This window comes from Sylvia atricapilla, chromosome 3 (genome assembly GCF_009819655.1).
Source record: "Sylvia atricapilla isolate bSylAtr1 chromosome 3, bSylAtr1.pri, whole genome shotgun sequence".
Classification (NCBI taxonomy): Eukaryota; Metazoa; Chordata; class Aves; order Passeriformes; family Sylviidae; genus Sylvia; species Sylvia atricapilla.
This window is the reverse complement of record NC_089142.1, coordinates 65,866,550-65,893,499: the sequence shown is the minus strand read 5'-3', so window position 1 is coordinate 65,893,499 and position 26,950 is coordinate 65,866,550. Positions and strand designations below refer to the sequence as shown.

Here is a 26,950-nt window from a genome sequence, read left to right as displayed (position 1 = left end):
TGCCCAAATATATTTATTTAACTCTTAAAAAGGATGTTACTCTTTAGGGGAAAAAAAAAAAAAAAGCCAGCCTAAGAAATCTCAATTCAGATTAAAGTATATCAAATCCTGCATGTACCTAATTCTGATGTTTAGGTAAACATCAGCACCATCAAACCCAGCAAGGTAAGACTTCTGAAGTCAGTAGCAATGAGGTACCAGGACAGAAGAAACTCTTAAAATAAAAAGGAGCTTCAAAGCCTTTGAGCCAAGCAGAGCCAGAGTTCCAGAACACATTCAAGAACCATGAAATATCTCTAATCCTTTTGAACTTCATTTGCTGCCAAAAATACATAAGTATTATAATAAAGAAACATAAGCATCTCAGTATAGTTACAAACTGGTAAGCCAGTCCATTAGTTCAAAGCAGTCAAAAGAGTTCTAAAACTGACAAAGACAGAGCTTGGGGCAGAAAGGTCGACAGACTAGCATGACCCAGTTAAGCTATTTCCCTCAAGACCTCTCTCCTTGCTCATGGTATTCAGAACCATCTCTAGACAGAAGAAAAAAGAAGCAAGTTCATCATTACAGGACAGTAAGTTACTTACTTTTTGTACTCTTTGTAAAGTTTTCTGTGTTAGTGCAAGAAAAAGTTACTGGATGTTTATTTCTGGATGTGCATAGGGGTGAGGTTATAACTATGTGCCAACAGTACAACTGTATTCATTAATGTGTTTCATATGTAAAGTATTAGCTGAAAATAGTCAGCCTTAAATTACTGGAGATGCATTTTTATTAGTATCTCTTATAACCATTTCTTTCCCTTGTTAAACCACAATAATTTAACCATCTTGTTTTAATTCAGTGGTAAAAGCCATCTACTCCACTCATTCTTAGTGATCACACTAGGAAAGATACCTCCCATGTGTCATTGGCCCCTTCAAGATTTCTGGGATGTCTTGATCCAGGAGAACTAGCAATAAGACAGATCCTCATGGTGGGAATAATAAATAGGGACAACTGTGCCAGTGAGAAGGCTCAAGTGGGACATAAATGGTGACAAAGAAAAATTTACTTTAAAGGTGCAAGAGTCTATTCAGCTAAAAGTGAGTCCTACTTGTAATGTAGCATATGTCCTAGAAGCCAACTAGACACGGAATGTTGTCTTTGTTCCTTTTAGGAGTGTAAACACTACCTTATGTTCTCAAGTCAGAAGACACTAACGCAGACTTAGATGCAGACACTCAAGCAAGTGGAATGATAACTCACAAGATACTCAGTTTCATGCTTAACAAGAATATGTAAACACCCAAACGAGTCACCAATTCAGATAGTACCAGACACCCCATATGGATTGTCACAACGCAGCACCATAGCAGCATTTCAATTTAAGGCAAAGTCCTGCTGCTCATCCCATCACATTTACTAAATGGTGGTAGCATTAGCAGCACTGTGATTTACTCTCTGCTTTCAATGGGTCTAGGTCCAGTTTTGGTTTCCCCACATCATTCTCTTCATTAGGGAAGGTTTTGTAATTGGCAAGGATGTTTTCCACCAAGAATCGAGCAGCTTCGTCTATGTTGATGTTGTCCTAAAAATGTTGAAAGCAAGGAACTCAGTGATCTTTTTGAAACAGTCACACATTCCTATTAACAGTCACATTTTCCTATTAAAAATCTGTCCAAAAAGAAAAGAATTCTTCAGTCTCATCAACAGAACACAGCACAAATAGTTTAGATGCAAGTCATTGCTCTCGCTTTTTTTTTTTTTTTTTTGAGAAAGTTAGCAGGAAGGTTGGAGACAAAAATATTCATACATATCACAAGTTGAATTCTTATTCTAATCTAGTAGGCAGTCAGGGAAATGAGCGTCACCTGCATTTAGAAGATTCACAAATGCCAAATGCATTTCTGCATCAGGAAAGATCCATGGCAATTACATCATCTGTAGTATTGTCCTTCCTTTTGGAGACTTTCTGTTTCTGATGGAATTTGGATGCACTTATTTATGTAACAGGATCTTCTCCATGAGCCTCAAAATCACAACTATTTCCAAGTGCTTCATCTAGCCACTCTATATATTCTTGTGCATACTTTGAAAAGTCCTTTCCCATACACCCTAAAGAATTTATGTGTGCAGGATACTTAGAGATGTACTTTGTCAGAATATCCCAGTTTCTGAGGGTCCAAGCTGGCCTAGTGCCAAGGAGTCTCTGGCCACAGGTTGGACCTGTCTGGGCCATTGGGAGCACAGGGCTGCCATGTTTGGAATTGCACGTCTTTGCTTCCAAAGGAAATACAAGCCCAGTATATTACTGATAACTAGGCTTAAGATCCAATTATCAGTGCCAACAAAAAGGCAAAAGCAAATTCATAGGATATCCAACTGGGCAGGACTTAAAAACAAACTGTTTTGGTATGCTTAGAAAACAAGACAGTTGTCCTAAATTTTTGCTATTTCAACTACAACTCTTCAGAGTTCGACATAAGTCAATTCAGACCTAACCTAGAATCTATTGTTTGGATTTTTCTCTGCAACAAGAACCTTGTTTTCCATTGTCCTGTCTTAAATGCCACCTAAAATGCAAGTTGCCACTAGAATTTCACATTAGATTTTTTTTCCAATGTTACTTGCATTTATTTTTAAGCCATAATACAGGTTATACATAGCAGTATTACAGGCAGGTTAAGCTTCAGGGAAGACTTTTACCAAAGCAGAATCTTGGTGTTCTTTTTGAATATAAAGAGCCTTAAAAATAGAGGTTTTAGTAACAGATGGGTGAATTTGGAAAGGTCTTTTCAAATGCAAACAAATTATTAGCTAGTTTAACTAATTCCTTTAACTGTGTATTCTTATCTTAAAGTAATCAAAGAGTGACTTGTTACTTTGTTTCTTAGAGTCATCTTAGAGACTCTTTGCTTCTTAAGAATTGTCTAAACATCATCGTATAACACTTCAGCAGCAGTAGTTAAAGGAAGTAGGCAAGCCAAGGGAAAAGTGGGACCTTGAAGCTTATCTTACTTTATAAAGGATTTATCAGCCAAACCAGTCATCTGGTCTGTCAGCCACACTGTCCTCATCTAGAGGAGTCCTTCATTTTAAGACTCAGTTGAGCTTTAAGGAAATACTAGGTTTCACTTCCAACTAAGCTGCTGCCAGTTTAATCTGTGTATTGACAAAAAGCATATAGACTAAAACTGTACAATACATGAAATTACTCAGTCAACTGAATAAAGTAGCTGTCTTTCTTAACTTAAATTATTATACAGAACAATTTTTCTCCAGTTAGTCTTGATATTGCCTGATAAAACAGAAAAGTGCTTTAGCAACACTGTTGGTAGGTAGTAATGAGCAAACAAATAGCTTGTTCACTTCAAATCTTGCTGTTTCCTACATAAAACAGTGACAACAGAAAATGCAATCTAAAAACCTGCACCTAAAGATTACCTGTATCTTTTGGGGAGCTTGATCAGCATTTCGTAGTATTAACATCTAACGAATGACTGAGCCTCATGTCCTCATGCATGCAAGATGAAAAAATTTACCAAACTTGATAAACAAGATTTCCAGATAGTTTCAAGGTCCTCTGAATTTAACATAACTATTAATCTAAACCAAATATGCCTCATCTTCAGGAATGAAGCTAGCCAGCACATCACTTCAAACTTTGCAGAATTTGACTGCCACTTCCTACACTTCATTCTTAACTTTATTGCCTACATGATTATATTCACTCTTCTTAGGCCAATATTCAAGGGACTAAAAATATTTTTCTATTAAGCTCACCTTGGCAGATGTTTCAAACCATCCAACAAAGCCACCTTCTCTGCAGAACTGGTCCATTTGAGAGGGATTCTGGCTGCCATCCTTCTTCTGGTCACACTTGTTTGCAAGGAGAACAGCAGGGATGGGGCTGCCATTGGGAAGTAGTACTTTACTGTCCAAATCATGCTTCCATTTTGAAACAGCCTCAAAAGTGGAGCCTCTTGTGACATCAAAGACCACAAAAGCACCAACTGCCTCTTTGTAGTACACTCTGGTCATATTTCCAAAGCGCTCCTGGCCTGAAAGAGAGGACAGTCACAGAGTGTATTTATATTGAAGCATGAACTGTATTCAGTGCAGATGGACTACTCTGCCAGTTTAATTCCCAGAAGTTTGGCATTTGGGTCTAATCACCTAGAGCATAATACATTGCTTCCTTTATTTCATGTAAGTTCATTGTAACAGCTGTTATGTATACCAAACATGATCAGTCAGATGCTTAAAGTAGTTTGCAGTCCCAACTACACTTGGAATTTTTCTTAAACTTATTTGTTGAATAGAGTTCTTTGAGAAGTAATGCCTAAAAACACTACTAGCACAGCCATATACAAATCATTATTTCATCAAAGAATATTAAGACTTATCTAAATCTAGTTGCTTCAGCTAAAGACTTAAGCCTTTTGCTGAATGATGAGCAACAAGGGCCTTTGCAAGCTTCAAGGCTAACAGCCTTAAAAGCATCTTCTGAAGAAGTCACCTCAATTTTTTCTTTAGGGACAAGTTCAAAAGGAACTAGTTTAACAGTTCTGGATAAACCTGTCTGTTATCTTTGACTTCATTTTTTCAAGTCTAAGATTTACTCTGGATTAATTTTCAACTACAGCAGTTCTACAGCAATCCCAGGATTTAAAACAAGAATAAATAAAATACAATTATTCACAACAAAAATCTATGAAAAAAAAAATCAATTACCCATAGGCAGAGAAAACTTTAAAAAGCCTTTTCTTATTAAGTACAACTACTCTAGCCAGAATACTTGAAATGTAGAATTGAGTGTGCCAGTTGACTTATTCTTGTGTTTGAAAGGTCAGACTATCATGGTGTGTTTACATTTGAGTGTCTTGCAGTATCAAGTCCTAGCATATTGTTTGGGAAGTCTAGGCTACTAAAATAGCTTCCTGCTTTGTTTGGAAGTCTTCACTGGGAAAGGCAGACCCTGAACTCTATAATTTGGTTTTACAGTGTATCATCACTTGAGCTTTTATCTTTTTGTGCATATGAGGTTTATCAACACATAAAGGAAGAGCTGTATTTGGAAACCTGGTTGTCCTTTTTTTATAAGCATTCAAGTCCATCTTTTATTAGCAAGGACAAACATACAAGGAGAATTAGGTGTGTTACCACCTTCTCATAAAGAGACAGAAATTCAGTAGATGAAGGAAGTTGAAAAGAGATCCTGTTCAGCAGTGTGCTTTTCCAGCTCACTTGCCTCATTTTAATGTCAGTACTTCACAGTATGATTAGCTCATTCCCTACAGACCGTTTCAGAATAGGTTGCCTAAGAAGCTATTAGAATGGCCTGAAAACAGCACCAGCCACGGTAAAGTTCCAGAGAACTATAAAGAAGCTGACTTTATTTCTGTCCGTTCACTTTAAACTATGATGCTCCAGGAAACAGCATCACTACCCAGAATGGAGATTACACATTATTTTTTTCACAACTGCCTGATTATCCCATGTAAGAACAAGCAGGATCCAAGAAGAAATCTCCCATCTCCATCCTCAAAACTCAAATTCCATGGCAATAAATGCTGCTTCAAAGGTTAAGGCCATGCAACAAGTCAGGCACCAAGCCTGTGTCTCTGGGACTATGCCTCTGGAAAAGCCACATGGCTAATAGAATTCTCCTAAACAGAGTACTCAAGTAATTCACATTGTCTCCCTAGGCTGGACTCTTAAGCCTAAAGCAGGTTTTTAGAACAGCCTTACTACAAACATACCACTGACCCCTCTTCCCACTAATCAAGTACCATTAGGAAAGAGTTAAATCAAAAGGCTTTTACTACTTCTGCATGTCAATGATGCCACATTTAAAGAAGCTTTTCCCTTAGAATGTAGGAATTTTGGTTTTGGGAATTTTGGTTGGGTTTTTCTTAATGGTGTTCCACACAGCCAAATTTAGTTACATTTAGCCAGTCACTGCATAGGGCACACACAAGTTTTGAGGAGCTCCTTCTCAGCTTCCCCATTTGTTTAGCTGTCAGTTTGACCACCAGCTCTTGCCACATGGGAACACCTTAGACTATGCTAAAGCACTCACTCTAGTGTCCAATGCAGGGAGATATCCGTTCATACCATAGGACAGCCCCACCAAACAAACAGTATAATCTCAAGGTCTACAATGTCCTGTACCAACCTCAGTCTTCTACAGAAAGAGCTCTTCAATTGAGCCCTGAAAGAATCCAGAATTGAGCACCACTTGCTGTTATTTACATGAGACTGAACATGAATCTGAAGCAGCAAGGGAAATAGTCCCATTAGTCCTCCCTATTCAGTTGCTGGAGAGCTGGGAGGCTTGCAGGCTTTACTTAAGGCTGTTTTTCCAAACACTTGATGCCTATTTACATAAGAAAATTAAGTTGTATTGATTAGTTGCAGGAAGGGTTGCTAGATTGTTACCAGGAGTAGACCGAGCCTGATTGCTACATATAAAAACTAAGTTATTTAGGAATTGCAGAAAAGGTTATATCAGGCAGTTACCATTTCTCAGCTAGCTGTGCATGCTGTACATAAATAAGGTTGTAATCACTGAGCACAGTGAAGGACATTACCATTGACTGAATCCCTTCCTGCCTATTTGCTCTCCTATCCAAAAAAGCTTTAAAAACACAAACAGTTGGCAAGGTGGCCATACTAGCCTACAGCAATAACCATTGCTGAAACACGTACAAAGGCACATTTAAGGTGTACAAAAAGGTGAAATCAGTACAGTGTTACATACAGCTTCAAAAGAAACAAAGTTACAAAGCAGCACTCAGAACCAAACCTGAGGACTCAGCCAAGGTTAGCCTTGTATAGTGGTTTCTCCCAGTGTAAGATAGTAGTTCTGCTAGGAATGGAATTCAGCATGGAGCTGTATGTTGCTTGGTACTCTATAGCAGCCACAGTATAAACCATGGGCTTTGGTTTTCCACAAAAATAATTTAATTCTTATTTCTAGAAACTCTATCTCTCTTGTAGTCCGAGTGGTAGATTAAAAAAAAAAACATCAATACATATTCTTCCACAGTTTTAATTTGGGTGAAAGTAGAAAACTGATGTGTCTATCAGAATGAAAGTTTCTGTCTTTACTTACTAGATTTAATCTTTATACTAGGAAGATTTGCTATCTCTTACCCTTAAACACACACAAACTCAACAGCATTGTATTCCCAGAGATTAATTCCTTTTAATAGGCCAAATACAACCCAGTACGAGTGCTTTCCTTTTCTAGGGTAACCCAAACCAGATGTTTTCACCTCTAGAATTTACATCCACTAAGAATAAACCTGACCTGAATACTACCTTACAACTGCTCTTGAATCCTGTCTGGAGGCCTAATGGAGATGGATATACTGTATTTTACACAAAGACAGAAGCAATAAACATGGCCTGCCCATGAGGTAAGAGTTTTGTTTGGTAAAAGGTATACAGCATGAGGCAGAAAAAGAATTCAGTTTAAACTGAGTGGACTTTCTTTACAACCCTGTCATTACTGACAAAGCACTTGCTGACCTTGTCTAGGATGCAGAGCATTCTAGACAGCCTTTTGAAAATTTAACAGGACTTTCAGGCAGAGCTTTTGTAAGCGCTTTTCTACTTGCAAAAAACCTCACAAAAAAACCCACAAAAGCCCCCCAAACAAACCCACAAACCCTCATACAGAGAAATCCAACTGGAAAACACTAATCCACCAAATTCTCAAGGCTGAACATCATTCACTTTGTTCTTGAAACGAGATGTCTCAACTTCTGCCATGCACAGTTCAGAGATTTGTCATGTCCCTTCCTCTGTCCAGCAAGATATTTGCTACAGTCATTTCTCCATATGTGACAATGGTGTTGAGCAGTACAGAAAGTGGATCATATCCCCAGAGAAGAAAAAGGCTGAAAATGATCAGATTAAACTAGACTTAAAATCTCCAGTGTATATAATCTTAGCAAGAAGACGGCAGGAAGATAACTAATTGCTTAGTACAGAAAGAACATCACAAGATTAATCATTCTGGTTGGTCCAGTGACTAGGCATAAATCTGATGGTACCACTGATCTGATATAGTTTGTATTTTAGTTCGGGGTAAATGAGGCGCTAAGATACAGGACAGTCACAGGGATCACAAGTTTAATTTGGAGGTATGGAAGTGACTTCATGCAATGCAAAGTTCTGCATTCTCTAACCACAGTTTTCATATCGAGATGACTCAGCACATATTGTCACCATGTTTTCCAGTAATTGCAACAACCTTAAGTAAAATATTTGCACAATGCCATGCATCAGGAACTAATACACTTCCCTACAGCAGCACCACAGGAATAACGTTGAGTTTAAAACTGCATTAGAACTTGGGAACTATTCTCACTCCCCAGTTTATATTGTAATGGGGGTGAGCTGTAAGTTAGAAACTCCATGAAAGAAATTAAAGCCAGGTTGACATTAGAACCTTTATATTTGTGCTTTACTGCAAAGGTAAGGTATCATTGTAACCTTGCTTGGAAGTACATTTTAAAGTTTCTAGAGCAGTCTTTCCCAGTGTAAAGGAGAAACACTAGTCCTGTTTATTACAGTAGTGTGATTTACCATTGTAGCAGTTCTTGTGTATATTTAGTAAAAGATACCTTACACTCCCATTATTTCACTCATCATTTCAATTTGTAACTCCTCCTACATGATGGCAATTGGGGCTAGAAAAAGCAATAAATGTACAAATGACTTACGGCTATGCACAATAATGACTTTGAAGGCTTCCTTCCCCCCGACTACTTATAATACTTATGAGTTAATAGGCAGTTTATATCAGCTAACAAGAACTTACTCAGAGAGAAAAAGGGCCCATCTAGAAGAAGTTTCCTCAGCTATTCTGTTTTGCTATAAAGGTATATGTTGAATTACCCCTGTCAATAACAACAGTATAGCAAGAGTTCCCCTATAATGTAAAAATCCAAACTTTACTTTATCTGAAGCCACACAACTCAAAAGAGAGTTGTGTTAGTTGCATTTAAAACCTTAATATTTCACCAGGAACACTGATAGACAAATGGACAAAGATCTTCCAAGTTTTTCTCTTTCAATTTAACAATTCTGGAATCCTCCAGAAGTCGTGTAATTGATGAGGAAGAGACAGATGACCAAGGGTTATAAATGCCTGACAACTGCAAAAATGAACAAGTAGTTTCTTCCATTAAAGCATTGCTAGTTCAAGCCATCTTTAACAGGACAATTAGCTTAATGGGTAGTCAGAGCTTGACATATGATTTTAACAAGTTCGGCAGTTCTACATAAAGAAATAATATCTTTCTACATAAAGAAAGAGTATCTTAATCCACAGATAATATAGTCCAGACTGGAGTCACCCAAAAATCAGTGTACAACTAGCTGAAGAGTTTTACTCCCAAGCTGTTTGCTATTATCTAGAAGGCCACAGCAATGAAACTAGGCAGTTTTTGGTTTTTTTTCCAAATAATAGAGTTGCCAAAAGTCTGAAAATATCAAAAAGCCCTCCGTTTATGAACAGAGTCAAGATTCTCTTACCAATTTTGTCCTTCAGAACACTGAAGATGAGAAGTGGAATAGTTAAAAAGGCAGTAAAAATTCAACAATAAGCCACACATGAAATATTTAACCTATAAAACTACCAACAAAAAAAAAAATCCAGCAATAATTGCAGTAGTAAAAAAAATTACCAACAGATCTAGTAAACCAAATTCAGTTAGCTCAAAATGCATAGAAGTAGCTTTCTACTAGTACATTTCATTAATTCTGCTTTTCTATCAACAGTTACTATACACTGCAGTGATCACAGGCATCATGGAATGCTTAGTAAGCTATAGTGACTGATTGTAATAAACTATTTTTTAGTCTGGAAATACTTTAAAAATCTCCTTGCATTGTGGGAAGCATTCTCCTTCTCAACTATTTACCGTGACCAGTAATATTCACTCATACCAAAATTCAAGGACAGTCAGACTAACTCTGGCTGCCAACACTATGGCTCATAGGTTCTTGCTATTAGCTACTATCAGCGCTATCAATCTTGCTATCAAAGACTTTATTGACCAGTGTGCAGGCACAGTTCCAGCATTTAAACTTCAATGCCAAACTCCACAATTAAATTGATTCAATCCATTTGCAGGACCATGATACATCTGTACTTTTATGTGCATCAATGAAGATGGTAAGAAAGACCAGTTGAACAATAAGTTTATTTTCCCAGGAACACCTAAGTGACAATTCCATATTTACAATTCCAACTCTCAGTAAAGTTATCGCCATTCAGTGTGATAAATTTAAGTTAAATCACCGTCCAAAATGGCTGGGAACATAGTTCAATCCTCTAATTGAGTTAGAACTACTGTCACTTTCAACACTCACCTAGGCCCTTCAAGAGCCCCAGGCAGGCAAACACCACACTTTGGATACCAGCTGTATGTTTGGCACAACACAGCAAATATTCAGAACTGCCCTGAGGATGAATCTCCCAGTTCTCCAGACACCTAATGTACATTTTAGCATTACCAGGGTCAGGTGTGAGTTGACTGAAGTTCCTTTTTAGAGAGATATATAAGCACATTACTGGCAAGTTACCACTGCTGACAGCTATCCCCCATCTCCCCAAACCAGCACATCTTGTCCCAGAACTGTCTTACCTAATTAGATTGGATCTGTTATTCTGCAAGAAGTAGGTTAACCAAACCACTATCAATATTATAGCTCACGTTCAAGTGTCTACCTGCTTTTTCCCACAGATAGCAGCTATGGATTGAGAGTAAAGAGACTTCAAGACTGTTAATACCAGATGGCTCCCCACTCCTCAGTCTTATCCATTTAAGCTCTAAGTGTAAAGTCGCCACATGTTAAAACCACAGAGGTGTTGAACTATCCATTTATTTAGCAACATAGACAAATTTGCAGATGACACCAAGTTGAGCAGTACAGCTGACATATCTGAAGAGCAGGATGCCATCCAGAGGGACCTGGAAAAACTTGCTAAAAGGGCCCATGGGAATATCATGAGGTTTACAAGACCAAGTGCAAGGTGCTGCAACTGGATTGGGGTCCCAACACAGGCTAGGGAATGAACAGATGGAGAGCAGCTGGGCCAAGAAGGACTTATGGGTTCTGGCAGATGAGAGGCTGGGCATGACCCAGCAGTGTGCGCTTGCAGCCCAGAAAAATCACTTGTGTCCTGAGCCACATCCAAAGCAGCATGGCCATCAAGGTGAGGGAGGTTGATTCTGCCCCTCTGCTCTGTCTTTGAGAGACCCCAACTGGAGTGTGGTATCCAGCTTTGGTGGTATCCAGAGGCAGGCCATGAAAATTATCAGAGGGCTGGAGTACCTCTCCAGTGAAGACAGGCTGAGAGAGTTGGGATTGCTCAGCCTGAAGAAGAAAACACTTCAGGGTGACCTGAGGCCTTCCAAGGAGCCCTACAAAAAAGACAGAGAAGGGCTACTTACAAGAGCATGTAGTGACGGGACAAGGGGAAATGGTTTTAAACTGAAAGTAGGTTTAAATAAGATATTAGGGAGAAATTCTTCACTGTGATGGTGGTAAGGCACCAAAACAAGTTGCCCAGAGAAGCTGTGGATGCTCATCCCAAAGGCCAGGCTGGAAGGTGCTCTGAGCAACCCATGGTCTAGTCCCATGGCAGCAGAGTTGGAACAGGACGATCTTTAAGGTTCCTTGCAGCCCAAGCCATTCTGTGAGTCTATGACATCAGCAGCTCTAGCAGATGTTAGAAACCCGTAAGTGTTAAAGAACATCCAGCTTGACTTTTACTTTCCACCACTGTGAAAAAGTGGTATTTGTGGTTCTGCTAAGAGAGAACACAGAGAGGCTAAGAAGTGAGAATTACTAGAATATTGTATCTTCCTGTATGGGACAAGTACTAGAAATAACTTCACTGACTGCAGTATTTTAAGAGTTTCTAACAGACAAAAGCAGCCTCAGACAATTACAACTGCTAGTGTCCTTTCTTAGTAAGGGTGGTTTGGCTAAGTTAACTGACCACTGGATGGACCTCTTCCCAACACTAACCCTTTCCCAAATGCTTCAGAACAGTCCCCAGGGCAAAAGCCAGTTAATCCCTGTTCAACTGACTCACACTTTTATTGTGAGAGACAACCTTTGATCCTCTGGTTATGTCTATATTAGAAAGCTGCAGGGTGCAGCTGAAGCAGTTCTGTTGAACAATGCAATGTCAGAGGCATGACTCTGACAATATACTGTACAGACACAGTATATATGAGAGACTCTGTAGTCATTGAAAAGTTACTGACAAATATCAGTTTAAGTGCAGCACTATTTTGATTCTTTAGATACAAAGTATTTCCACATGTGCACAGAAGTCACTTTTTCATTCTGAAATGTTAGGAGGCAGATTTCTTTTAAGTCCATTTCCCAACACAGCCAGTTTCTAACCAAACACTTTGTTAACTACATGTAACTTCAAAATCAGTGGCTAGTCCTTCCATTCACTGTTTGTTATCATTATACCTTAACACAGGACAGGCCTGGTCACTACCCATGAAACAGCAAGAGCACAGAGATGGCAAGTGCTGGAAGCTAGACACCCGATTTCCACCAGGAGCTATGATCACTTCTATAAACCTAAAAGGCATGCCATTCTCTCCCACAAAGATAGAAAATTTTCCCTCAAATAGTCGCACAGCCCTCACTGGGAATATTACAGCAAGACAGACTTCTCACTGCTGCCTGTAGTCTTGGGCTAATCTAATGATTTTATTGTCCAAACTGACTTCAGCAGCTTACTGTTCTATCTTTAAGAAGTTGAAAGACAACACTCTGCACTTAGAGTTCAATGGCTTTTTGTTCATCACATGTATTTTATGCAGCAGTATGACAGCCATGTTTATATAAGAATCCACCTTTTTTTTTTTTTGTTCTCATCTTTGCTAAGCAGCAAATGAGAAAGTCCCTATTTAGGCACAATCAGAGTGCAACCAAGCTAAACAATTTCTAACTAGCTGTCAAATGCAGCATGTATGGAACAATTCTCCTGCATTAGTATTCAAAAGAGTTGACATAGTCCAATTAGTGCCAGCAACAGCATGAATTTGTACTTCCTACCTTGCTTTAACAAGACTTACCCAAACAAATAATCTGCCAGAGTTAAGCTATTTCATGCCTGACACCCTCTGATCCATTTCTTTTGGTGTGCTGCCCTGCAGTCAGAGCTGCACTGTGCACTTTAAAGCGATGCTGCATGGCACTACAGCATTTCACAGCACACAGGAGAACAATTCTAAAGTCATTTTGTCTCCAGAACAACTTTATCACGAGACTGAAAAAATGTTAATCTCTAAAATGGTCAATGTGTCATGGCACATTGTGTGTGATTGGAATTTTGTATCAAATTGCTGCCACTCTGCTCTACCCAGCACTCTTAGCCTGGGAGCATTTGAAGAACAAGTTCCCATAAGCTGTTAGCAGTGACATTCAGAGGCTACTTCTCAACATATTATTTGAAAAGCTGCTAACATCTATACAATAAGGAATATTTGTTTTCATTACCTGCTCATGTAGAAGCCACTGCTACTGAGAGTTTGCCAGCCTTCTCTAGACAGTTAAGACATTTATTTCTAAGCAAGCTCTATAAAGCCCTGAAATCCCGCCATTTCTCAAAGCATAATTTCACTCTGTTTATCCTCTTCTCATGTCTCCACAGCCTGAATAGATTTTTGAATATTGAACACTGTACCACAGTAGCTTGAGAAGCCTGCTGTGCTTTGTAGTCACTGCTTACTGCTGGTCATGCTAGCTTTAACACCTGCAGGAATTTCACAGGAGGTATAATTTCATGCAAAAATATAAATAGACATTCTCTTCCTGCAAATCACTTCTTTCTAACATGGCCTATCACACTTCTGAAGCAAGTATTTGGAGGGAACCATTTACAGCAGACCACAAAAGCAGAGCAATGGTTACCACTGGAATTCATGGAGGGTATCTCTGACAGCTGTGAGACAATCCAGTGGTCTCACACACTACTGAGGGGAAGAATCTTATTTTTTACAGCATGCTAATACCTTTTCTGGAACCAGTCAAGTAAGAAAATTTTCTTTCCTTTATGTCATAAGTTGAGAATTACCCCTTTATAGCACTTGCCAACACAAATTGTACTTGCAGATACACACTTCGGTAACACCGTGTCCTAATGTGCACCTAAAGAAAACCAAACTGGTAAGAGACAAAGTAGAGATGTAAATAAGGTTAAGCACCAAGACTCTGAAGCTGCAACTTCTGAAGATGCAAGGAGAGTTGATAAAGCTTGATTTACATTCATGTTAATGCCATACATTAAGAGAAAAGTGTATATTCAATATTGTCTGAGCCAGTTTGTCTCTGAACTGCTTGACTTGTCAAACCAGCTTAATTTCTGACTACTTGAGTCAGTATTACATTAAGGGCAAGAACTTAATACTTGCCTTCAGAAAAGTGGGTAAGATTATGATTGACCCATGTAAGATTATTATTTCTGCAAAGTATTTTAGTTTGTTTTATAAACTAATCCAAAAATTAGTTATGTTGAGCTCTATATATTATTTTCCCTCCTGTCTACTTTATTGCACATAAAGGCAAACAATACCTAAATTCTTAAGGTAAATTTCCCCTGTCTATTTGATGTATACCCATCCAGCCATCCCTTATTCTCTGTATTAGAGTACTGGGAAAGTTTTTATTGTCATCTCGTAGGAAGCACAAAACTTCTGAGCATCTGCTATGTGACATCTGTTTGAAAATAAGGCTGAAGCACCAATAGAAGCTCAAGAACTAAGCGCATTTCCATTGTTGACAGAAATTGAAAGTACCTGTAAGATAAATACACTGAACTTTATTTTAAGCCTGTACTAGATCAGGTAGTCTTTTAGGATCACATCTTTAACCTCATTTCTCATAGAGCACCTTGAAATGCCTTATGAGGAAATTCTAAGCTTATTTCCAAGACATTCAAAGAACATCCGTCTCAATTCTCCCACTTAACTGAACAGTCCTGTTTTGCATAATCAAAATTACCACACTAGACTACCTTACGACACCAACATCAAGACAGCAGCATTTCCCCTATGCTTATGGAATTCAATCAGCACAATGGTTATAGGCTTAATCCACAATAACACAGATAGTACTCTCAGTGGCTACATAGCACAGTACTAAGCATAAGAACCTTCGCCATTATGAATGCATTGGTACCCCACTGATAAGATGTGGAAATTCCTTCATTAGACAAACAATCATACCTCACTTGATAACATTTCATTAAAAGTGTATTTAAACAGGATTCTCAAAAAAGAAAACATTCAGAATCTGTTTGTATTCAGAGATGTCTGAAAGTTGGAAAAACACCAAACCCCAAGTGTAACACATCAGCACTTATTTGTTATTTATCTGTAGAGCTCCAAGCACAGCAAGTCATTTTGAAGTGAAAGCTCATAACCCCAATCCAGCTATTCCAGAAAAGTCATAAGAAGGGACACCCACACAAGATTTCCCACAGAGGGGTGGTTTCTAGAAGGAAACAAAGTACACCTTTAATTCTGTTTCTTGCCTCTGTGTTCGAAATCTATATGAGCAGGCCTTCTATTTCCCATCTCCAAACTTCATCTGCTAGTCCTGCATGTTTCCAGTAAGCACAATCCTTAAGTAAATTTTCTCTCATGAGATTCATATTGAAACGTGTGAGCAGGAAGCAGTCAGAAATTAAGTCTTTCATGTCTCCATAAGTCTGCAGACATAATCACACAGAAGATTCCCCAACTCTGACTGGGAGGTTTCTGACCTGCCTCAGCTGTAAGCAAAATGATAGCACTCCTAATTTCCACCTGAAGGATCCTCCTGGCACCTCTATCACCATATAAACTAGGAAACAATCTCAGAAAACATACAAGTTCCTGAAAAAACTGAGCTCCAAGTTCTGCATCCATTTCTGATGCAGTTATGTATGTGCATATGCTTTACTCATTAGGAATATTTCTAATGGTGAGAAAAAAATCCCCACATGTGAGGGCAGGTTACACCTGGATTGTCTTGGCTCCACCTTATGCTCACTTCTACCAGGCACACAGCTAAGCAATTTTTTCATGGTTTCTTTGCAAGAGTTGCCATTTTAATCCCTTCAACATGCATTGTGGCTAAGGACAAGTTCTTACAAGAATACCTTGACTACTTTTAGAGATTGCTGCCTCCAAATTCTCCGTGCTTAGGAGAGACTTCTCTGCAAAGCAACTGAAGCGAACATGCCTCTGGCACAGAGCCAGTCATGGATACAGAACAGGATAAGTTTTCTGGTTGTTTCCCTATAGACTTTAAGGGACGCATTAACTTCACTGAACATTTGCTTTAGACCTTATTAAAAAAAAAATAAAATCAGTCCATAATTCAAGAAACAAGCTAATGCCCCAGTACATAGAAGCAATTTGGCAGCCTCTTATGACATGCCAGTGGCACAAGTGCAGACTAACTGGAATATAGAGCTGCTTGAAACTAGAGTTTTCACATGGAAGTAAACTCTCACATGCTGTAACTGCCTGAATGCCTTTTAAAGTCAACCATATCCATGGTTTCCTGTACTATGCCCATTTCTCATAGCTTCCTATAGATAAGGCTAAAAGTTACTTAGAAAGTGAACTTGACCTTAACATTCACGCACGTATGTTAACACTCATTTGTCTTCATACAAAGACAGGTTATTCCAGCTCTTCCTCAACTTAGTATTTAACCAAAATATTTAATTTGATTTTTCTGCCCTCTTGGGGACTTGCATATACCCATATACAAATTACGGTTCAGTTCCTCTCAAGGAGACACACAAATTTACACGCTGCTTTATCAATCAGCTCTTGAAAGCCTGTAGAGCATGTTTACAATACCAAAGTACAATGATTCCTCTTCTGTTTGGCCAACTTCATTAGCCATGCTCTGCCAGTTAAAGCATTACTTCAGTTTTAATAAATATTTATTCAAAGAAATCAAAGAAATTCTAATAAAATACTGGAAGAAGAATGCTATTACGTCAAAGTTAATTCAGAACTCCTCAAATAAAGCTTTAAAATCAAATTTGTCTACCAGTTGCCATTGGTGACATTCTTCTTGAGAAGCCAACCTCAAGCAGCCATCTATGATCTTTACCACTCCTGCCCTCCAGCAAACTGAATTTTATACAGGCTGATGTGAGTGACGGTGATAGTCAACATGAGCACAAAAGCAGCAGCTAACACAGTTGCTGGTTTTACTGGATCAGCTTGAAAGTTCCTATGATACTGAAAATCCTTTAGGCATTCTTCCAATACCACCTGACAGCTTCATCAATATGCCACATACATACACAGCCTGAGCAGGCTGTGGTCAGTGCAGTCCTCACTAAAACAGCATGCTTGTCAAGTAGGAATCTCTACTGTTTTGAAATAGACTATAAAAACGCTTCCCTATCATTGAGATCTTTGTTTTGCATCACTTTACCACAGTGACTCATGCTATTTATTTTGCCAATCATTTATGCCTTTGATCAAGGTTTTAACACTTTCTGAATTTACCCAGAAATATACTTTTCATTACTTCACACATGAAAAAAAAACAGAAACAAAACCAAAAAAACAAACAACCAAAAACAAACCCACAACCCAAACAACAGCAAAACAAAAAACACAAAAGCCAGCCAAACAAAAAACCCAAGAATAATGCCTAAGGGCAGCTAAAGTTCTTGCATGAACATGCATATAATCTGTTCAGCTTCTTTCTTTATGCTGTAACCAAAATCATTTGGCAATAACTGATCAGTCTTACTCTCAAGCTTTTTTGTCACCTTGATTCAAGAAGTTACAACCTGTGTCTAAAAACTAAAACACCTGACTATCTTCGAAATACGAACATCGAGGCACAACAGTAACCTTCCTACCTCTACATCATTTTATATCCCCTCCCCTTTGATGCTGCTGCTGCAAGAATTTGCATTACTTTGTACCTTACAACAAGAGGGCTATTTTCAGCAGAAAGAAGAAAAAGCATAAGCAGTGTAACATGGTCATGCTCTATTTGACAGAATTATCTAATCACAAAAAAAAAAAACAAAAACAAAAAAAAAAAAAAAAAAAACACCCACCCCAAACCAAAACAACTTCAGCTAGCAGGAGAATTTGAACCTGCTGCACAACAAATAAGCAGCACAACTCTCACCACTTTTCCTACAATCACATCAGAAGCCAGCACTGTGATCTTTAGCTGATGCATGAACTATAGGGTCAGTTCTCATTATTGACTTAGATACAAAACCTTAGTTTGCATCACCCAGCTCTTTAAGGAAAGCTTCTTATGATGAACTGTTACATACAACCTTTGATCTAGTGAAAATAACATCCTTTTCTATGCTAAAGGGTGAGACTTTAATTCAACAGCCTTTTTAAGTGCATCAAAATCAATTCAGAGTGCCAGCACCACATCGCTTGCAGGGAAGTCACATGTAACATTAGTTACCATAAGATTTAGATCTCTTGAAGAGATCTAAAGCCGTTTGTCTGCACACATCAGCAAGCGAAATTATCTACGAGCTGTTGAAAGCCAGAAGACAGTTGGGCTGATGAGTTAAAAAGGAATGACTATCACATGCTCAGACACTGTGCTACACTTCAATAAAGCGCTTTAAAGAATATTGTCTGTGATTATAGAAGCCATCTTCAACCTGGTTCTTTAACTAATAACTTCAATATAAATCTGTTAGCATCCTCAGGTATTTAGAAATATTCCTGATTGCATACATAAACAGCTGCAGAACACACTCCCAGGGTGAGAACTTCAGCAGCTTTAAGACTATCAAATACCCCTATGGATACTAAAATACTCTTTATTCTACTAATTAACTCTCAGATGTCAAGTACTATAGGACTCCAAATTGTTGCTGTCACACTAGCTAAGAACAACCCAATCAAAAATCACCAAGATTACTTCTCTTCTTGGTTGTGGTTTTTTTTTTTTTTTTTTTTCATTGGGCAAGATCCCCCCAGCCCTTTGGAAACAGAATACCCTAAACCAGCAGATTAAACTATGAGTTTGGAGTGCAAACTGCAGAACAGTTGTATGGTCCTTTTTTATTTTGCTAGGGAAAGACTGGTTAGGGGTTTCTTACAAAAGTCTTATAAAATAGGAAAAATATTTCAGTGATAGGAAAAATTTTAATTCTTCAACCAGTTTACCACAACCCTCCAGGGATTTATCAGCAGCTCTTAACTTACTCTTCACCTAGCAGTGTCAAAAATACACCAAGGACAATAATTAAGAATGAAAAATACTGTCTTCTGCACCATGACATTAATGTATGGATGTAGTAATACAACTTCCTAAGCTGTAAGTAAATTCTGTCCAAACTTTGTGACAAGTTGAAGCTAAGTTTCTGCCTATTCTGTTGAAACAGATTGTTTTGGCAAAGCACACAGCCTACCCAAGTCTGAGCAAGGAAGGGCTGAGAAGTCAAACACAAGCATGGCAGCCTGCCAAACCCCAGGATGCCAACAGCCTCCCCTCTTCAATCTTTGGAACCCCAGGCTCGCTAAATATACCCAGAGGATTGCAGCACTCTGTACTGATACTGTTAATTGAGTCACAGAAAGTTAAAGCTGATTCACAAAAGGAATACATCAGAAGAGAAAGCTTGCCAACATTTTACTTGCTCTTCAAAACAGCAATTACAAAATATTTTGATTTGCCCTACAGCCCAGCAACAGAAAGATCCATGGTGTATTTTGGCATATGGCAGTAAGAAGGCTTTTCAGTTTGAGGAGTCCTATTTGAAGCATTTTAGAGCAAAAGGACCAGAAGCTGAGGTACAGCTGGTCTGTCACAGGGTTACAGCAGCCACATGTCACAGTTCCTTATTTCTGAGCTTCCACTGATAAGCATAAAGTTCATGGAAATAGTAACTACCAGGTTTTTCCCCTTGTATCTTCCAGTAACATTAGTTTAAACACCAGCATTTGAAATAAAGTCTGCTTTTTGATATCCAAGAAGATATTCTGAGGGCAGTAGATAGGGATGAGGAGAGAGCTACAGGCTAACAGTTGGATTGCACGCAAAGCTAGAAATGCAATACCAACCAAGGTGATTACAGAGCCAAGGGACAGACTTCTTATGAGACCACAGCAAAACAGATTGTTCTATGGCATTTAACACCACAGCACAAGAGAAGTTAACTGTGGTAGGTATACAGTCGGAGTCTTGGAAACAGACATGCTGAGGAACAGGTTTGAATCACATATAGGAAAGTAATAATGCATGGTTTGGACAAGTGCACATGACTTTTCTGCTTCCATGTGCTCAAAGTATATTTCTAATACATAGATTTGAATACAGAACTAAGCATAACAAGTTCCATTCTCTCGCTCGATGCTGCAGGGATGAAAGTAACTTTGAAATTAACCAGGTGACTCCAAGCATGCGAAGTTTAAGCATTCTTCCTTTGAGGACAATTTTAGCTGTTTGAGTTACCTTTAACTGTAATGCATGATGCATCAGATGCATTACAGAGCCAGAACCCTGAATTAGTTTCAGCAGCCATAATAACCAAGGCCACCAGCAGCCAGACAAGCAGGTCAGGAGGAGCGCTATGAGCAGAACACTCCGGGGCCCTGGATCCAGCAGTGAGAGTAAAGCAGCTGTTCGAGGACTGCTACAAAACCCTGGGCCAAGCCCAGAGCCCCACGAAGTCTGATAACGGGAGAGGGCAAAGCCTGTAAAAAACTTCACTCCCACATCAAGACTTCCCTCTACTTACCTCTCAAAGGCAAGAATGAGAGGTTGCTGATAACAAGGGTAAGACGAAAAACAAGAAGGGAGATTTCCCAGCCCAAACACGCTTTCCTCCGCAGAGGCCGTGTGCCGGCCCCCGACAGCCGGGTTCTCAGCACGCTGCAGGGAGCAGCCCGCCCGTCGCGTACCTGCGATATCCCAGAGCTGCAGCCGCACCAGGGTCTTGCTGTCCCAGTGGATGACTTTGAGTGCGAAATCCACGCCGATGGTGGCCCGGTAGTGCTGGGAGAAGAGCTGGTGCACGTAGCGCTTGATAATGCTGGTTTTGCCTACCCCCAGCTCCCCGATCACCAGCACCTTGAAGAGGTGCTCCCGGCACTCCGGCACGGCGCTGCCCGCTCCTTCCCCGCCGGCCATCCCTCCCTCCCTCCTCCCGTGGAGTGCGGCGGAGAGGCCGGGCTGGGGCGCCGCGCCTCTCCCGCTCCTAAACTTCCCCAGCCAGCAACTTTCCTCCAACTTTCCCCAGCCGGCTCCCCGCAGGGCCGGCCCTCGCCGGGCGGGGGAAGACGGAGCGGGGCAGAGGGTGGGAGGGAGAGCGGGGAACCTCAGGCACCACCTGACTGCAGTCACAGGACGCGGAAACTCCGCGGGCTTATAGCGGCCCGGGGGAGGGCGGCGGGAGGGGCGGGGGCAGGGATCGGCCCGCCCCGCCGGGACACCGGCTGGGAACGGGAACGGGCCGGGGCAGGAGGGAATTTGTCTCGCAGCTCCTTCGGGTGGGCTGGGCTGGGAGCGGCAGGGCAGCGCAGGGTCGCCGTAAGCGGCGACTGATAAGAGGGCCCGGGTTGGGAAAGTGTCAGCTCTCTGTCGGGACCATTCTTTGGCGCTTTGCTTCTAGCGGTGGTGGCGGCAGCCAAGTTTTCCCTGGTGAAGTCTCTGGAAGCGCCCGGGTTCTTCTCCCCGCCGTCCGGCGAAGAGTGTTTTATGGCAGAGGGGTCCGTGGGACATAGTGTGTGGCGATAGGAAGGTTCCAGTGGCCCGTGCTCGCTCCCAGTCCCCATTCCTTGGAGCCAGCTTGGGAGCCTACAGGCTCAGGATGCTGCGCCCCGGCCGCCTCCCCGCCCTCGCAGGCCCTGCAGCACGGCCTAGGGCTGCGTGTGGGCAAACAGGGCCGTGCTGAGCCCACAGTGCTGAGCCCACCCGGGCAAACAGGGCCGGCAGCGCTGAGCCCCCGGGCAAACAGGGCCGGCAGCGCTGAGCCCACAGTGCTGAGCCCACCCGGGCAAACAGGGCCGGCAGCGCTGAGCCCACAGTGCTGAGCCCACCCAGAGCAAACAGGGCCGGCAGTGCTGAGCCCACAGCGCTGAGCCCACCCGGGCAAACAGGGCCGTGCTGAGCCCACAGCGCTGAGCCCACCCGGGCAAACAGGGCCGGCAGTGCTGAGCCCACAGTGCTGAGCCCACCCGGGCAAACAGGGCCGGCAGTGCTGAGCCCACAGTGCTGAGCCCACCCGGGCAAACAGGGCCGGCAGTGCTGAGCCCACAGTGCTGAGCCCCCCGGGCAAACAGGGCCGGCAGCGCTGAGCCCCCCGGGCAAACAGGGCCGTGCTGAGCCCACAGTGCTGAGCCCCCCGGGCAAACAGGGCCGGCAGTGCTGAGCCCACAGTGCTGAGCCCACCCGGGCAAACAGGGCCGGCAGTGCTGAGCCCACAGTGCTGAGCCCCCCGGGCAAACAGGGCCGGCAGCGCTGAGCCCACAGTGCTGAGCCCCCCGGGCAAACAGGGCCGTGCTGAGCCCCCGGGCAAACAGGGCCGGCAGTGCTGAGCCCACAGTGCTGAGCCCACCGGGGCAAACAGGGCCATCTGTGCTGAGCCCACCCGGGCAAACAGGGCCGTGCTGAGCCCACAGCGCTGAGCCCACAGCGCTGAGCCCACCCGGCAAACAGGGCCGGCAGTGCTGAGCCCACAGTGCTGAGCCCACCCGGCAAACAGGGCCGGCAGTGCTGAGCCCACCCGGGCAAACAGGGCCGTGCTGAGCCCACAGTGCTGAGCCCACCCGGGCAAACAGGGCCGTGCCCAGGCGGCAGCAGTGAGGCAGTGACGGCTGTTCTGCCGAAAAGGCTCTTGTGAGCAGGGGAGAAATCAGCTCCTTATCTGCAGGATTCTCATCAAACACCTACGGCTAAGTTTGGTTCCCTCCTGTTGCTAAATTGAGCTAATAAAATATTTTTATTATTCTTTGGTTGTTTTAAATTTACCCTAGGCAATCATAGGATCGTGGAATGGTTTGGGTCGGAGGGAACCTTACGGATCATCCAGTCCCAACTCCCCTGACATGGGCAGGGACACTTTCCGCTGGACCGGATTGCTCAGCTCCATCTGGGCAGGCCTAGAACAGGGATGGGGCGCCCACAGCCTCTCTGAAACAGACACTTTGTTAGAAACCAACAGAAAACATTTTTCCCGACCTTAGGACCCTGTAGTACCGTGTGTGCTGACTACAGGTGCTAGGGGAAAAAAAGAAAATCTTTGCTAACTTACTCTCCAGATGAAACACACCACCCCAAGGTGTCTGTGCCAGTAACAAGAGGATGAAGTTGTGTGGTAGCGTCTCCATGCCGTAATGTTTGTTTATCATGTAAATACCTAAACACAGAACTGTTTTGTGCCGGAGAGCAACGGCAGCCACCCCAAAAGGGAAATGTTATGTGGTTGTCTGGATAGCCAGTGTGTACAGAGGCAGGCAACCCAAGGGAAGATCTGAGTAGCAGTCAAGGGATGCCCCCAGTGGAAAAGAAAGTAGAAGTTAAAATATATGGTAACATCCATTCAAACAACCATCAGTTGCTCCTGATGCTATAGCAGGTTTTTTGGACATACTAATTTCTTTGCAATGCTTTAAATTAGTGGCTTCAGTAAAATGATCCAGATATCCTCAGTTGGTTTTTGGAGAACTGTATTGCCATGTTACACAAAGGTGGTGCAAGCAGCATAGATGGGAGTAGGTGAAAAGAAGAGTTGTTTGGCAAAATAAGGCAAGAAAAGAGCGTTCTTGGAGAAAAAATGTGTTTGGAGATTTTTGTTTGATAAATTTGTTAATTTGTCGTGCTATATTAACTCCATGACAATTGTTGTAATTAGTATTTACTTGCCCAACAGTAATGATGCCAGAATAAAAACTGGGGGAAGACAATAACTTAGACATTAGATATTTTTTTTCTTGATGGAAGGAGATACAGGGAAGCCCAGGATCCTGTAAGAGATGAGACAAGCAAATAACGCTCTTTATCCACAAGGTTGAAGGCAGATGTGAGACAATTTTATTTCAGGTACAGATACTTTAACCACTATGGGTTCTGGTAAACCTTTCTAGCTATAGACTGAGATCTGTTTCATCCCAATGGTCCATTCAGGGAATTTGGCTGGCATACACTGATATTTCTCCCCAGGTAGGTACCAAAGTTTTCCTTTGTCTTGAAAACACCAAAGTGGGATGGAAGTGAATTGTTCCATGCTCATGTAAGGGTGGCTGGGTTTAGGATGGATGCTGAAGCCTTGTTCCACAGGCTTAGATGGAGTCTTTGAGCCTTTATTCCTCACCACTGAGACAGTAATTACATTCCTTTCCTACCTTCTGGGAGAGTTGTATTAATTGATTACTAGGCACATTCTGGAATTATATACCAGGCTATGGAATGCTTGCATGTTGACTGCAGGTTTCTCATAATATTGGATAAATTGTTTTTTCTTGCATAGGTGGGAGCAAAATTATATGTATTTCCTACCATTTATTAGGCCTGCCTACTACCCTTTCTTTTTTACATGTCATAGAAATTCACTGATGCCATAGAAATTAATTTCTCCCATTACTGCCTCCATTCCTTATTTATTTATTTTATTTTATTTTATCTTTTTACAAGCAAGGCAAGACAGGTATTCTGGTTTCGGTTGGGACAGAGTTATATTAACTAAGTGAGCTATTACTAATTGTACTAGTAGTAGGAAACTGAATACAAATGCGTCAGGATACTTAAGTTTTATATCCACAGTGCAAAAGTAGTCTGTAATTTAACTTTTTTTTTTTCCTCACATACTGATTTGAAGTGATTAGAACCGATATTAAAACCAAAGAGGTCAATAAAAGTCATCATCTATTCACAGAGGAGTCCATATAAAAAAACAAGGGCAAAATATGACTGATAATTTGCCATGATTAACAGTTTAATCAGTACTAATTACATTACATAATGTCAGATATATAGCAATAGATCTTGCTGAACTAAAAATTTGCCTTAATTTCATTAATATTAATTTTCATCAAGCTGGCTGATACTTGTGTGAAACAGCTTGGAAAAATTCAGCCATTTGTAGTCCTGTGTCTCTGGGCAGTGCAATCAATCATGCATGAGGTTATAGAATAAAACATAATCAACACCCACTTAATCTTCATATTGGGAGCTAAATGTCTGTGTCACTTGATTTTTTACATGTAATTCTACTTTTTAACTGACTTCCCTTTGTCACTTGAATGTCAACAAAAACATTATTGAACAAGGGTTGTTGACATTATGGTACAGTAATTGGGATAACAACATTATATTTTAGCATCAGTTGCCTGCACTGGGAGACCAGGGAAGGGTTATTTTTGGCCATATTACTTAGCTTATCTGGTTGGTTACCTTTAAATAAGATGTGTGGTTCATATTTCAAATGCAAAATAAAAGCTATTTGGTTTTGGTGGGTTGTTTTTTTCTTCTTTCTCTGCACTGGATGTCTCAGTAATGAGCAAGAAAAATGTGTATTTACAAAACAGGCTTTTGGTACCCTCTCATCCTAAAGGCTTATGTTTGGTCTGGGTTTTTTTTTTTTTTTTTAACCTTTGCTGTTTGTTGGTATTAGCCTGCCCAGTCACTGGGCTCCTTTGCTAAATTATGTTTATCCACATGTCAGAACACTGGCTTCCAACAGCAGCTGGGTTTAAGGAACTGGCTGGCTGCTGGAAATGCTACAGAAATTTTAATGGCCCCATGATCATTACACAATGAGCTGGTGAAATAGTTTCGCTTGTAACACTGTAGCTTCCTTTTTCTCTGATCCGTAATGTCTTTTGTATCTCTCTTCCTTCAAGACTGCTTCTTGTAATCTGTCCCGTGTTAGTCTCTCCTCCACTTCCTCTGCAACACCATTTTATCTCCCTTCTATTTTCATCATACCAACTGTAATTCTTGTAATTCTTTAACAACTTTCCTTATTGCCTTCTTTTTATTTATTGTTTTTTTTCCTCCTATTTTCTCAGTTTAGGCCTTTTTTATAATTTCTTTTTTACAATTTCTTTCTTTCATACTCACTTTCCTGTTCTTTTGGGCTTTTCCCTCTCTGAATGAATGAGAGATTTTTCATGTTTCTACTCGTCAGCCAGTGGTGAGAAAAGGACCAGCAGCAGGTTCAGCCAGTTTGACCAAGAAAGCTACAGGAGGCACATTCTTGCCCAAAGCAGAGGTATGCATTTAACTTGCTCTGCAGTTGTATTAGAAGTCAAATTCGTAGCTAAAAGGACGGTGTTAGTGGCTGAAAAAGTGGATGTACGACAGATGGACGATTTCCCTGTGCATATGAGGATGCAGAGCTGCTTGGACACTATGACTGAGCAGGTTTGCACACTGTGTTATCTATGTGCTTCCTTGATCTGCTGGGGGATGCACAGAGCACTCTGCTCCATGTAGTGTTTCCCAAAAGTCAAGGGCAGAATAAATCAGGATTTACAAGAATACCATGATCACAGACAGAACATTCTGCTGGAGCTGCACGAGTGACTGAATGCTTTCATTTAACAGTGGGGTTTGAGGGAAATGTCCCAAAGTACTGCTTCTAGGGATAGTAAAGTAAGAACAGTGGCGACCAAGGTAGGAATGGAAGACTGGGGATATTTTGGAAAAGTGCTTCTATGGTCAAGTAAAACACTGGACAACAAAGCATGTACACAAGAGGACTGAATTAATATTAATTGAAAGTTAGAGATGAGTTTACAGTGTACAAATGCATGCCTAGTTTTTGCCCACTGTATGCTATCAGCGGTATGAGAGCACCCGTGAACAGAAAGCTAAGATTATGTGATAGTATAAAACCTGCCTGGGGCTTCACTTCCTGCCAGGCACTATGACATGCTCTTGTCTCCTGACCACAAATTTAACTGAGTGA

General features: G+C 41.2%; 1 protein-coding gene across 1 annotated transcript; it reads right to left on the bottom strand.

Moving 5' to 3' along the window:
- On the bottom strand, positions 1–21,374 carry RAB32 (RAB32, member RAS oncogene family). The gene is made up of 3 exons (XM_066315636.1): positions 20,943–21,374; positions 3,766–4,043; positions 1–1,570 (listed from the first exon to the last, which is right to left on the bottom strand). Exons 1-3 carry the CDS (start codon positions 21,169–21,171, stop codon positions 1,421–1,423), a joined length of 657 nt encoding a protein of 218 aa, XP_066171733.1. The 5' UTR covers positions 21,172–21,374; the 3' UTR covers positions 1–1,420.
- Positions 21,375–26,950: the final 5,576 nt, after the last annotated feature.

Bases quoted from the DNA above. Each gene is read 5' to 3' on its own strand.
- RAB32 (XM_066315636.1), bottom strand. From the start codon at position 21,171: ATGGCCGGCGGGGAAGGAGCGGGCAGCGCCGTGCCGGAGTGCCGGGAG. The intron at 4,044-20,942 runs GTACGCGACGGG...CCTCTCTTTCAG, and splicing joins GCAGCTCTGGGATATCGCAG to GCCAGGAGCGCTTTGGAAAT. The intron at 1,571-3,765 runs GTGAGCTTAATA...CAACATTTTTAG, and splicing joins GGTTTGAAACATCTGCCAAG to GACAACATCAACATAGACGA.